A 14,667-nucleotide genomic window follows, 5' to 3' on the forward strand; every position below is an offset into this window, starting at 1 on the left:
CTTGGTGAATCCATGCTGACTGTTCCTGATCACTTTCCCCTCCTTTAAGTGGTTCAGGATTGATTCCTTGAGGACCTGTTCCATGATTTTTCCAGGGACTGAGGTGAGACTGACTGGCCTGTAGTTCCCTGGATCTTCCTTCTTCCCTTTTTTAAAGATGGGCACTACATTAGCTTTTTTCCAGTCGTCCGGAACCTCCCCCGATCACCATGAGTTTCAAAGATAATGGCCAATGGCTCTGCAATCTCATCGGCCAACTCCTTTAGCACCCTCGGATGCAGCGCATCCGGCCCCATGGACTTGTGCTCGTCCAGCTTTCCTAAATAGTCCCGAACTACTTCTTTCTCCACAGAGAGCTGGTCCCCTCCTCCCCATACCGTGCTGCAGAGTGCAGCTGTCTGGGAGCTGACCTTGTCTGTGAAGACAGAGGCAAAAAAAGCATTGAGTACACTAGCTTTCTCCACATCCTCCGTCACTAGGTTCCCTCCCTCATTCAGCAAGGGGCCCATACTTTCCTTGCCTTTTTTCTGTTGCTAACATACCTAAAGAAACCCTTCTTGTTACTCCTAACATCTCCGGCTAGCTGCAACTCCAAGTGTGATTTGGCCTTCCTAATTTCACACCTGCATGCCTGAGCAATACTTTTATACTCCTCTCTGGTTATTTGTCCAATCTTCCACTTCTTGTAAGCTGTTTTTTTGTGTTTAAGACAAGCAAGGATTTCACTGTTAAGCCAAGCTGGTCGCCTGCCATATTTACTTTTCTTCCTACACATCGGGATGGTTTGTTCCTGCAACCTCAATAAGGTTTCTTTAAAATACAGCCAGCTTTCCTCGACTCCTTTCCCCATCATGTTATTCTCCCAGGGGACCTTGCCCATCAGTTCCCTGAGGGAGTCAAAGTCTGCTTTTCTGAAGTCCAGGATCTCTGTTCTACTGCTCTCCTTTCTTCCTTGTGTCAGGATCCTGAACTCGACCATCTCATGGTCACTGCCTCCCAGGTTCCCATCCACTATTGCTTCCTCTACTATTTCTTCGCTGTTTGTGAGCAGCAGGTCAAGAGCTTTTCCCCTAGTTGGTTCCTCCAGCACTTGCACCAGGAAATTGTCCCCTACGCTTTCCAGAAACTTCCTGGATTGTCTGTGTAAGATCACTGCATGTCAAATTATGAGATTTTGCTCTATGATTGTTACTGAAATATGCTGTAGTTCTGGGTAATGCCTATAAACTAGTTTCTGAGAGACAAAGACACACCGAAGTATCATCATAATCAAATGAACCCTCAGGGACTATCACCTAGATAAGCAGCCATCCTCTGGTAGGAAGGAAGGTGTAAGTGAGAACTTTACATATTAGCACTGGAAAACAATTGGAGGTCCCATGTAAACAGATTGTCGCCTGACTCCCAGCTGGGGGCAATCCTCAAAGAAGGGAAAAAAGGTGTAAGAATGGAGACCAAACACCACACAAATTACCTCTCCTTGCCGCCTTACATCTCTCTGCTCATAACATCAATGAATCCCTGAAGAACACTGAATTAAGGGGAGTGGTCCCAGGGCGAAAGGAAATCAAGTCTGAACTGAGAACTGCTTGCAGCATCCGGTGAGATGAGAATGATATTTGCTTCTAATCTTATTTACCTTGGCAAACTTTAGGAATTAGCTTAGTTTTAACTTTTTATTTCTTTTGTAACCAATTCTAACTTTTATCCCTTATAATCACTTAAAATCCTTCTCTAGTTAATAAACTTCTTTTATTATTTTATGTAAGCCAGTGTGTTTGAAGTGTTTGGGAAACCTCTACTTGGGATAACAAAGGCTGGTGCATAAATATTGCCCTTTGTTAGAATGTCAGACTATCTATGAGCTTATACTGTCCAGGGGTCTACCAAGCAGTATAAAATGCACATTTCTGGGGAGATATGCAGTATCACCCTGTATTTATTCATGGATGGTGGGAGAGCATTCACGTATACATCTGAGAGTGATTTTACATGCCAGTAGCTGTGCGTGACCCGGCCAGGAGTGGCTGTTCTAACAGCAAAGCAGTGTAAAAGGCACCCAGGGCTAGAGAGTTAAGGGGACACAGCATTTCAGCAGTCCAGATTGTACCCTGGGGAATGCCACATGGGCTGAAGCTCCCAGGTCTTTGAACCCCCAGTTGTCCAAAGATGGGGTGTGCGTATAGAGATATTTAATTCTGCTTTTGAAATAACCAAATTGCAAAGTGGGCCCAAATCAGAGCACTGGATCTAAACACCTCAAACATTATCTGGGGCCTCATTCAAAGAGGAATTGTTTTGGGGCAGTTCTCTGGCCTGCATTATGCAGGAGATCAGAGTAGACAATCACATAGTCTCTTCTTTCATTGGAATCTAGGAAGTGAACTCCAGATTTGAACTCCATGTTGGACCCGTCTTCCCCAGAGGTGTAACCCAAATCCCAGTGGTGGAGTTTGAAATCTAGGCAAAGTCTGAATTTCAGAGCTTGCCTCTAGCTCTGGTTATGAGGTTACAACAGGTGGGACCTGTTCGCTCTTATCCTCCCGTTCAGATTATTCATGGTGGTTTAGTTCAGAATGGAACCACCCTTGCAATCTCTAAACAGCAATCTGATTGGCACAAACTAATTGCTCTGCTTGGGGTTGGCTGTTTACAAGATGTGGCACAGCAGCATGGGCAGAGGCTGGGAAGGGATGGTTTCGCTCCAGACAATGTGATGGGATTTGCTTCACAGTGTGTAACCCTATCAGTCATACTGTGAAGTGACAGCAACCATGAAAGACAGAGAGACTGATCACAATGGGCAGCCAAAATTGAAGTCATTAGGCTTCCTAGCACTGAACAAGGAAAGGCAGCAAGAGTGTCTGTGCATGGCTGTTTAATGGCACAGACTGCTCCAGGACCCCAGCCAAAATGATAGGGAGAAATGAGAGAGACAAGGTGGGGGAGGAAGGGAATATCTAGATGGTCGGGCTCAACGGGTAGTGATCAATGGTTCCATGTCTAGTTGGCAGCCGGTATCAAGTGGGGTGCCCCAAGGATCGGTGCTGGGGCCGGTTTTGTTCAATATCTTCATTAACGATCTGGAGGATGGTGTGGACTGCACCCTTAGCAAGTTTGCAGATGACACTAAACTGGGAGGAGTGGTTGATACGCTGGAGGGTAGGGATAGGATACAAAGGGACCTAGACAAATTAGAGGATTGGGCCAAAAGAAATATGAGGAGGTTCAACAAGGACAAGTGCAGAGTCCTGCACTTAGGATGGAAGAATCCCATGCACTGCTACAGACTAGGGACCGAATGGCTGGGCAGCAGTTTTGCAGAAAAGGACCTAGGGGTTACGGTGGACGAAAAGCTGAAAATGAGTCAACAGTGTGCCCTTGTTGCCAAGAAGGCTAATGGCATTTTGGGTTGTATAAGTAGGGGCATTTCCAGCAGATCGAGGGATGTGATCATTCCCCTCTATTCAGCACTGGTGAGGCCTCATTTGGAGTACTGTGTCCAGTTTTGGGCCCCACACTACAAGAAGGATGTGGATAAATTGGAGAGAGTCCAGCGGAGGGCAACAAAAATGATTAGGGGTACATGACTTATGAGGAGAGGCTGAGGGAACTGGGAGTGTTTAGTCTGCATAAGAGAAGAATGAGGGGGGATTTGATAGTTGCTTTCAACTACCTGAAAGGGGGTTCCAAAGAGGATGGATCTAGACTGTTCTCAGTGGTAGAAGATGACAGAACAAGGAGTAATGGGCTCAAGTTGCAGAGGGGGAGCTTTAGGTTGGATATTAGGAAAAACTTTTTCACTAGTAGGGTGGTGAAGAACTGGAATGGGTTACCTAGGGAAGTGGTGGAATCTCCTTCCTTAGACGTTTTTAAGGTCGGGCTTGACAAAGCCCTGGCTGGGATGATTTAGTTGGGTTTGGTCCTGCTTTGAGCAGGGGGTTGGACTGGATGACCTCCTGAGGTCCCTTCCAACCCTGAGATTCTATGGTTCTATGATTTTATTTGAGCCACTTGTTGGTGAAAGAGACAAGCTTTCAACCTCACACAGAGGGAAGAAAATTTCAGTCTTCTGGGGAACGTCTCAGTGAGGAGGGTCTGTTTGTGCAAGATACTGCCCTGGTGTCCCCTCTCAGCAGAGCCTAGGTGCCTGCACATATCTGTTATTAAGTCAGTGGCACTGCAGCTGGTTTTGACAGCAACAACTAGGATAAGTCTCTAGCTAGAGAAGGGAAAAGAGGACAGAGCTTAATAAATAAGCAGAGATCAGAGCTCATCCTGGCAGGAACAGAGACGAAGGGGAGAGATGGGGAGGAGGAGATATTCACCTTTCACCTCATTACTTAGAGAAACAGACTCCAGTGGGAGATATGTGACAAAGGAAGAATAAAGAAGAAATACAGGAAAGGGGGGCAGAATGGCTCCAGGGCCACGTATGTTAATTAAAAAAAAATAACCTCACCTAATCATCCTTTTTAAGAAGAATCTGCCTGAGCAGAATATTTGGCTCTGGGCAAATGGTGGCAGAGTCAGATCAGGGTGTTTCATGTTGCTAAGTTTACTGAACTAGGGTGACCAAATGTCCCGATTTTATAGGGACAGTCCTGATATTCAGGGCTTTTTCTTATATAGGTGCCTCTTACCCCATCCCGATTTTTCACATATGCTATCTGGTCACCCTATACTGAACTAACTTGAGGTCAAAGAGACAGAAAATCTTACGTTAACTCCTGCAATTTAAACGTATGGGATGTGAAAGAGGTCAAATCATTGGAGACACACAGTTGCCACCTCGAAAAGCAGTTTTCATGTAGAATAACTAGCACTCTGCTGGGATTAATTTAGTTTAGACTCATTGCATGGAAGAGATACACTTTTGCCATCTGTAACTAGATAGATTCTGTTAGCCTGTATAGTTGGTATCACACATGTATGATTGGTGCCATCTATGACAGGTGTCATGCCCTGGAGATATTGGGGGGCAATGGGGAAATAAACTAGCTGCTCCTAGATTAAGCCACAAGGAAAGCTCAAGTAGCTATAAGAAGGGTGGAAACTGTATTCTCTTGGAATCAGTCAGGACTCATCAGTCCTTGCCAGCCCCCTCTCCCCTCATTCATCTCCAGAAGCCAAATGAGTGAAATGAATGCAAAGATGAATGGGCCAGCCCTGGCTGCTGAATCCCTGTGCTGAGAGCAGGAGCCTCATAACAACATGCACTTCTGTTGCTATGGCAATTGCAGTGTGGTTGCATAGCCAAGAGCTGGGGTGTTTTGCTCTGCTTTCCCGCCACCCCCATTTGCTTCCGACTATCGCATCAGCACCCCTGCAGCAGCAGAAATGCCCCGACCCAGTCTGACTGCAGAGTGACAGCATTTCATTAAAGAAGCTGGAGCAGTACAACACAGGGCAGAGTTTGTCACTCTCTCCTCCAGCCAAGGAATCAGAGTGCAATCCTAGGAGCAGACAGGATGCTCCAGGCTCAGGAGCCCATGTCTGTAAAGGGTCTTTGCAGTCTAACCCCACCACCATTGAGGCCAATGGGAATCACTCCCATGGAACTGAGAGTGGAGTCCAGCCTTTGGTATCTACCGAGCCCCCTTTCAAACCACTTAACACAGGAAGTAAATATTGCTGTCCCCTTTTTACAGATGGAGAAACTGAGGCACAGAGAGTAGCCATGCTGGGCAGTGTTATACAGAGTCTGTCTACACTGCAAGCAAAGGTGTAATTGTAGCATGGGTTGGCTTTAATCTAGCTGCCAAGGGTAACAATGATAGTGTAGCCACGATGGCACAGGCTTCAGCATGGGCTAGCAGCCCGAGTACGAACCAGGCTCCCTGACCATCTTGTCCTCAGGGTGTGTAGCTGCAGCCTGCGTCGCCGCGTCTACACTGCTATTGTTACCTGTGCTAGCCAGGTTCAAGCTGGCACAGGTTTGCCCACCTGTGCTACCATCACATCTTCACTTTGCAGAGCAGACAGACCCTCAGACTGGGCAAATCCTGCTCTCCTTTCCCCCACGTAAATGCAGAACAGCTCTTACCCTGTTCGGGGTTTATATCAGTGTAGAAGAGCAGTTCAGCCCACTGAACCTGCACCCCAACCCCATGACTTCTCACCAGCTCAAAGACATCTGGTCCACAGGGCCACTTCGAGGACACAGCTGCACCTACCTGTAGTGCAGGGAGGCGGCTTTGCTGATTGGGGATGACTTTTATTGAGATTGTCCCCTTGGCTTCTCTCTAGTGGATAGAAGGAAGGGGAAGAGAGAAGAGTTGGAGAACGTAGCTTCTAGATCAATCCAGAAACCAGCTCAATGCCCCCAGTGTGTCGTTAACCTCAGGGTGCACAGGCACTCCGCGCTGACTCCAGGAAACCTACAGAGGGCTGGGACCGGGAGCCATGGTGGCAATATAGGGGAGCTGCCTTGTTTACTGAGTGAAGAGCTGATGGAAGCTCAGCAGAGCCAGAATCACTGTTGCTAAAGGCTTTTGCGCTGTTGAAGCCACAGTGGCTAACTTAACTAACTCGGGCCTAGAGCTGCATCCAGGTAGCCACACAGAGCAGAGTTTTGACCCTCTTTTAGCTTTAAAGGGGTCACCAGAATGAACTAGGAGAGAGAATTAAATTCACCCCATCTCTCCAGCCACAGAGAGGGTTCGGGGCTATAGGGCATTGACAGACCAGCCTGGGGAGAGGAGGGCAATTTGAACCAATTCTTCTTCCAACCCTTGAGACTTGCCCACCCTCTGTATTGCCATTGCCTTGTGAACCAGTTCAGGACAGCAGGAAGAGGCAGGGCCGGTGCAACCATTTAGGCGACCTAGGTGGTCGCCAAGGGCACTGGGATTTGGGGGACACCATTTTCTTCAGCAGCGACCGGATCTTCAGCCGCCCCGGTCACCGCTGGCATTTAGGCGGAGGGAGCTGGGGTAGGGGAGCGCGGGGCAGACCACCTGCAGCAAGCGGGGGAGGGGGCATGCAGGGGAACTCCCCGCCCCAGCTCACCCCTGCCCCGCCTCCTCCCCGAGGAGGCCATGGCTGCTTCACTTCTCCCGCCTCCCAGGCTTGCGGCACCTAAGCTGATTGACGCCGCAAGCCTGGTAGGCGGGAGAAGTGAACCACCCACGGCGTGCTCGGGGAGGAGGCGGGGCAGGGGGAGCTGCTTCACTTCTCCCGCCTCCCAGGCTTGCAGCGCCAATCAGCTTAGGCGCCGCAATCCTAGGAGGCGGGAGAAGTGAAGCAGCGACGGCGTGCTCGGGGAGCTCGTGCACGGGGAGCTCGTGCACAGAGCAGGGGTGAGCTGGGGTGGGAGGGGGTGCCTCAGGGCGGAGGGTGGGGGTGGGGAGCTGCCGCAAGGGGGCGCCTCAGGGCAGGGGGGGGAGCTGCCGTGGGGGCGGGAGGGGGCGTCTCAGGGCGAGGGTGCGGAGGGTGGGGTGCAAGGTGGAAGTTTCGCCTAGGGCGCAAAACATCCTTGCACCGGCCCTGGGGAGAGGGATGGGAACTCGGGGAGATCAGAGGCTGAGACCAGTGGTGTTAGAATAATCCACAAACTCCAGACAGCCCTTCCCTGCTCCTTCCAGAAAGGGGATGAGCGACTCCTTGGCGCCTCTAACAGGCTGGAGTTTTAACCATGGACAAGGTGAGTGCTCAGGGTTCCCTGAGAGAGGCCCTTCTCTGAAGCTGGGCGGCCATCTACTGAATGGTGAAAGAGGATCATCGTGGCCCTAGCAGCTGGAAATCAGAGCCTGACGAAGCACCATCCCCCTAGCTCCCATGGCAGAGGGGGGGGGTTCTGGTTTGACTGCATGGGGGCAATTTTAAATTAAAAAGACAATTGAACAACCCAAGCTCCACCATGGGTGCTGCATGCACAGCCCCATCCAGTGCTCTGAGTGGAGATGGCCTGCACTTGAGAAGTGGCCTGGCCTTTGAAGAGGCTCCAGTAGAAAGGGGAACCACAATAGTTCCTCCTAATGCAGGAGGTGTTGCAACATCTGCTGTGATTTGCATATTAAGAATGAATACAATCAAATCAGGCAACAGTGTGGTATGTGGTCAAATGAGTCATTCCTCAGGAGCAGCCTCCCAAAATACCTACCAGCATCTTCTGCAGCTGGTCGACCGAGTGGTTGCTCACACTTTGCCCATTGATTTCTACGATCTCATCACCCACATGAAGGGAGCCTGCCAGTGACGGGAGAAATTAACCCATGAAATACACAAGCAAGCAAAATACAACCCCCCAAAATTCTGGATCGCAACCCCCCAGCCTGTTCGCAAATCTCTAAGAGACCTCAGACCAAATGGCTTCTGCATGCACAATGCATAGGCATAGTTGCTTTGCAGCATGCAACCATCTCTTGCAATTTTACATCCAGATTGGCTCATTTAGCATGGTTCTACCAAGGAGTCATTGTGTGTGTCAGTGCACATGAATGCATATAAGCATGTGAAATACATACATGAGGGGAACACAGCTTCACTCCCTCCATACACTCTCCTTTTTATTATTTTTTTTTAAATTGATCAAAAACTAAAGCCATTCATACTAGCCTTTGATCTTGCATCATTCTGTAGTTTAGCTTGCAGTAAAAGCATTCTATTTTAGTGATATCCACAATGTTAACCAATATGTAATGTAAAGCTGAATGGTAACCTCATTGCACAGCCAAGTATATATAAACATTCTCTACCTTAAGTACTCTCATTTTAGATATCCGTTCAGATAACAAAGGCTGGATTCTGATCTCAGACACACAGGGATAAGCCGTCACTGGAGTTGGTCTTGACTTATTCTGGTGTGAGATCAGGATCAGGCTCTTGTTTTCTACATGGACCTATAAAGGCCTCTAAATGGACCCAAGGCCACCAAAGGGCACTCCTTTTGTATGTACAGGACATCTATTTTGCATGCAGTCACCACGCCATCTGCAGGTGCCAGAATAAAAAAAGGAAACAGTGCAAGTTCATTTACTTTGGCAACTTCTTTTTGTTTGCAGGACATTGGCACAGAAATTTTGCCTTGTCTGTGCATTTTAGCAATGGAAAAAAACATCCTTCAAAATCGGTGGGATCTGATCCCCACGGAGCGACAAAGAATCCATCAGCGAGATGAACACAAATGGTTTCTGGTTCTGTTTGCAGGCATGAGCTTAATGATTGGTCCTGCTCCATCTCCCCTCCCCCTTTTCCCAGCAGAGAACGTCCAGAAACCTCCAGGGCAGTGGTTCTCAAACTTTTCTACTGGTGACCCCTTTCACCTAGCAAGCCTCTGAGTGTGACACCCCACCCCCTTATAAATTAAAAATACTTTTTGTATATTTAACACCATTACAAATGCTGGAGGCAAAGTGGGGTTTTGGGTGGAGGCTGACAACTCACGACCCCCCACGTAATAACCTCACGACCCCGAGGGGTCCCGACCCCCAGTTTGAGAACCTTTGCTCCGGGGCATTAATGCAGCAACCAAATGTAAAGAGCAGAGGGAGGGGATACAAGAGATGGAGAAAGGGCACTGCTGATATAAATCAAATGGAAAATTCACCAGCACCATGGAACTGTTTAATCCCTTTGCACTGAAAAGGCCCAGCTCCAAAGATGAAACTGACAGGCCCTATCCAGCACCAGGGTGGAAGGAAAGGGCTAAAGTCTCGGACTAAACGGAAGCCTTGTGTGTCTAGGTCTCAGTCAATGACTTCAGATTCTTGCCATTTGCTGTTACCTTGTCTATGTATCATGCCTCCATGGAGAATCCTGGCCACCATGCAGCTCTGCTTCTCATTCAACTTCAGTGTGATTCCCTGGAAAACAGGAAAATCTGTGACTGTCTATTACATATCTAGGGTGAGACACTCACTTCTCCAGGTAAAGTCCGCGCCTGGCCAGTATCCAAGACGGTCTGTCTCACTTCTCAGAGTCCTCTCCTGGCTCAATTCCAGCTGGGTTAATTTCCTCTTGGCAGAATAAATCAACAGCTGATGCAGCTTCCTCCCGGTCCCACTACACCCTGTGCAGCTCAGGCTCCAAGTGGGGTAGGCAGTGGCCAAGGCAGCACCCTTGTCCCAGTGGATCATCCCTACCCCACCCACGGACCTGGGAGCTGGACTGGATTGTCACTCTCACTGTGCATGCCAATGCACCAGTAGGTCTCACCCTGACCCCTGAGGCCTTAAGGGTTACCAAACTCTTGCCAGCTCACCATGGGTTCCTCGGTGACCTTCTCGAACTGGACCAGCCGGATCTTGCGCACCTCCCGGCTGTCCATGTGAGCTGGGCTGCCCAGCATGGCTGAGCCGTTGGTGTAGATGTCCTCGGTCACAGCGTTTGATGGATACACGACAGCCTATCAGGGCAAAGCACAGGCCAGGGTTAGGGACAGCACTGGAGGCCCTGCAACACGCCCTTCTGTGGGAGATGAGCCTGTCTGGAACTCCCATGATGATCCCCTACGTGCCCAGGGGCTGTTGGTGGCTCTTCCCGTGTTCTGCTGAACCCCTCAGCCTCAAGATGCACTTTCTGGCCACACTACTGATGCTTCTCCTGTGAACAGAGCTGGTCAGGGAGTCGCAACCAAGCTGAAGAGCTGGGATTGCTGACCATCACTGCCCTTGGGAAGGCGAGGTCCAGGAGTGCTGGAAAAGCGACACTCCCAGCTCTCAGGAGGAAGCTCAGCCTTGTGTCACTCCACAGTGATCCCTGCTGGCCAGCTCAGGAGTAACATTAGTGGAGCTCATTCTAGCCCAGACAGCAGGTGGGGCCTGTGTCCAAGAGAAGCCTGGTCTACACTAGGCGTTTAAACCGGTTTTAGGAGCGTAAAACCGATTTAACGCCACAACCGTCCACACTAGGAGGCACCTTATATCGATTTTAATGGCTCTTTAAACCGGTTTCTGTACTCCTCCCTAACGAGAGGAGTAACGCTAGTATCGGTATTAACATATCGGATTAGGGTTAGTGTGGACGCTGATCGACAGCATTGGCCTCCGGGAGCTATCCCACAGTGCACCAGTGACCGCTCTGGACTGCAATCTGAACTCGGATGCAGTGGTCAGGTAGACAGGAAAAGCCCCGCGAACTTTTGAATATTTCCTGTTTGCCCAGCGTGGAGCTCCGATCAGCACGGGTGGCGATGCAGTCCGAAATCAAAATAAAAAAAGAGCTCCAGCATGGACGATGCGGACGTGATCGCTGTAAGGGCAGGCAAATCTGTTCTATCAGCGCTCCGTTACAGAAGACGAAATTCAAAATCATTTTTTAAATATCTCCAGACAGACGCCATAGCAGGGACTCAGCGCACTGCTGCGTGGCAAGCGTAACGGAAAGCCAAAGAATCAAATGGACACTCATGGACTGGAGGATTCAAGCTATCCCACAGTTCCTGCAGTCTCTGAAAAGCATTTGCATTCTTGGCTGAGCTCCAAATGCTTCTAGGGTCAAAAACAGTGTCCGCGGTGGGTCAGGGCATAGCTAGGCAATTTACGCACCCCCCCACCCACCTCCAGAAGTGAAAGGGAAAACAATCCTGTCTTGACTCTTTTACATGTCACCCTATCTTTACTGAATGCTGCAGATAGACACGATGGTGCAGCACTCAACACCAACATCCTTGCTCCCCCCCCGCCATGGGTGACTGATGGTACAATATGACTGATACCCATCGTCATCATCAGCCTATTGGCACATGGGGCAGTGCAAAAGGCCTGGTAACCATGCGTACTAGCATCGGTCAGGTCGATCAAGGGCGCCTGGCCCTAATTTTTCCTGGTAGATGGTACAATATGGCTGATAACCATCATCATCATAGCAACAGGGGGCTGAGCTTCATCAGCCCCCACCCTTCATGTGTAAAGAAAAGATTCAATTGCCCCTGGACTAGCAGCAGGATGCTGGGCTCCTCTCCTCCACACTCCTTAATGTCCTATGTGGACTATCATAGCAACTGGAGGCTGCCTTCCACTCATTTCTCACTAACAAGTATTCCTGCATTCTTTATTACTTCATCACACAAGTGGGGGGACAATGCTATGGTAGCCCAGGAAGGCTGGGGAAGAATGGAATGAACAGGTGGGGTTGTTGCAGGAGCACCCCCTGTGAATAGCATACAGCTCATAATCTATGCAGGATCTGACACAGAGCAGCTGTGCTCTCTGGTTCTCTGATACAGTGGTTCTCTAGTACACTTGCCCATATTCTAGGCAGGACTGATTCTATTTTTAGATACCAAAAAGGAGGGATTGACTCAGGGAGTCATTCCCAATTTTGGCTTTTGCACCCCTGGCTAAGAGCAGCCAGGGGCACTTATGACAGCAGCAAATGGAACAGTGCAAAAGGACTGGTAGCCATGCCCATCTTATTACCAATGTATGGTATGGTAGATGGTACAATATGGCTGATAACCATCTCTGCTATCATGCAAAAGCAAAAGCATGCAGCTGTGTGCCACTGCTGAATCGCCTCTGTGAGCGGCATCTAGTACACATACGGTGACAGTCACAAAAGGCGAAACAGGCTCCATGATTGCCATGCTATGGCATCTTCCAGGGCAATCCAGGGGAAAAAAAGGCATGAAATGCTTGTCTGCTGTTGCTTTCCCAGCGGAAGGAGTGACTGATGACATTTACCCAGAACCACCCGCGACAATGATTTTTGCCGCATCAGGCACTGGGATCTCAACCCGGAAATTCAAAGGGGGGGGGGGGGAGGTTGCGGGAACTATGGGATAGCTACGGAATAGCTACCCACAGTGCAATGCTCCAGAAATCGACGCTAGCCTCGGACCGTGGACACACACCACCGATTTAATGTGTTTAGTGTGGCCGCGCACACTCGATTTTATACAATCTGTTTTGTTAAACCGGTTTATGTAAATTCGGAATAATCCCGTAGTGTAGACGTACCCAGAGACGGGAGAGTAAAAAGAAAGAAAAAGAAACAAAGGACTTCAGCCAGAGAGAGACGAGCTTGATCCAAATGTCCAGCGTGTAAACAGAACTGGAGGCTTGGCAACACTTGAGAAAGGTAGCCAAAGGGTTCCCAGGAGCCTTCTGCAAGGTGTTCCAAAGCTTAATAAGACGGTGTGGCAGAATATTACAAGCCTACAGTTAAATGTCTGACAAAGTGGGTATTCACCCACGAAAGCTCATGCTCCAATACGTCTGTTAGTCTATAAGGTGTCACAGGACTCTCTTGCTTTTTTCTAGAGTTAAATGTTACTTTTTCTCACATGAGAATCACTCCAGAGTAACTTCACTAAAATATATAGAGTTACTCTGGATCCACACAAATGTAACTAGGAGCAGAACTCGGACTCTGGTTTCCATTAGTTTGAACCAACTCTCACCTCCAGTCCAAGCAACACAGCTGTCTGCAGGCTAAGCTCCTCACAGTACCCATTCTCCCCAGCACCCCACAGGATTTTAAGCACTAAACTTTGCTGGATAAAACTGACGGATCACTGACACAAATCATAGCTGTCTCTCCACCCATAGATGCAACAACTCCATCTAGGAACCACCATGCCAAGAGCAGGCCTTCCAAAACTCACTCCACCAAGGAAGCATGAACCAGTGTACCCAGGGTTGTTCACACACATCGCAAGTCCTAGAGCTCACCTGTAACTCCTGCTGTCCCACCCGACAGCATATCCAGCTGGGATGGCTGTACAACCCTCTTAATATCACAAATTAACAGGACTAGATGGAGGATATTTCTCGAGCAGCACACAGCAGCACATAAATGGTTAAGGAACTGATACCTGGGTCAGTAGGAAGCATGGGAACTACCTGAACTAGCTCCCACAAGGCCAGCTTTTGCAAACGTACCCCCCAGAGCAATCTAACATCTCCCCTGCCTGCCGGCGGGGTCATGCTTCATGGAAGGACCAGACCTGCCTAACCTCGGGCTTTTGGGGTTGCTTGTCAGGCTCCCCGATGGCCTCTCACAGCTCTAGGACTCTTGGTACCATTCTGGCCATGATCCACAGATGTCACAATTGCAGGTGCTGAAAGCTGTGAACAGCACATTGGATAGAGCAGAGGCGGGACAGAGATGGGTCCTGTCCAGGCAGCGCAGGAGAAAGGGTTTAAGCCCCACCACCAGCCAGAAACACTTGATTTTCCCAATTTAACAAGAGTTACAAATGAGCTGGCTGTTGGATGGCAGTGAGAACGTGGGGGGTGAGGTGTTATTTGCAGCAGGAAATTGGAAAGGTGGAGAGATTCTCAACAGCATTCTCACTCCCCATGACCAACCTGGTCCCAATACAGTGATGCTTTCCACTGGCCAATAAGCAGATGGGAAGAGGAACCATCCCAAAGCCAGGTTGCAGACCATGTGTGTGAAGCTCTGGAGACTTAATCATCCCTTGGCCAGAGGATCTTACACAAAGCATCAGTAGAAATCTATAAACAGCAGTGGGCCAGATTCCTCCTGGGACAAAGTGGGCCCGACACCACCAAAGTTGACGCAATGAAACCACTTAGGCCCTTGGCCAGTATGCCGAGGGATGCTGGGAAATAAGCTAGGCACACAGGATTTCACCCAGAGTGCATCTTGCAAGTGCCAGGGGCCAGTGGCACCTCATTTCAGCCCTGCAGCCTCTTTCAGTTCCAGTCTTGGGCCCCACTCAGCCCGGTCAATGCTCTTCAGTCCTGACCTGCAGTT

At 49.3% G+C, this 14,667-nt stretch overlaps 1 protein-coding gene across 2 annotated transcripts in view; it reads right to left on the reverse strand.

Annotated features, from left to right (window-relative positions):
• Positions 1–14,667, reverse strand: part of MPP1 (membrane palmitoylated protein 1) — a 48,184-nt gene that overhangs the window by 18,857 nt on the left and 14,660 nt on the right. For both annotated transcript variants that reach the window (XM_039487479.1, XM_039487481.1), the window contains exons 2-5: positions 10,205–10,348; positions 9,728–9,806; positions 8,105–8,190; positions 6,177–6,245 (exon numbers count right to left, since the gene is read on the reverse strand). In XM_039487479.1, the coding sequence (XP_039343413.1) occupies positions 6,177–6,245; positions 8,105–8,190; positions 9,728–9,806; positions 10,205–10,348 (378 nt within the window). The remainder of the gene's footprint in view (positions 1–6,176; positions 6,246–8,104; positions 8,191–9,727; positions 9,807–10,204; positions 10,349–14,667) is intronic.

This window comes from Mauremys reevesii, linkage group 9 (assembly GCF_016161935.1).
Source record: "Mauremys reevesii isolate NIE-2019 linkage group 9, ASM1616193v1, whole genome shotgun sequence".
In the NCBI taxonomy this organism is placed as follows: domain Eukaryota; kingdom Metazoa; phylum Chordata; order Testudines; family Geoemydidae; genus Mauremys; species Mauremys reevesii.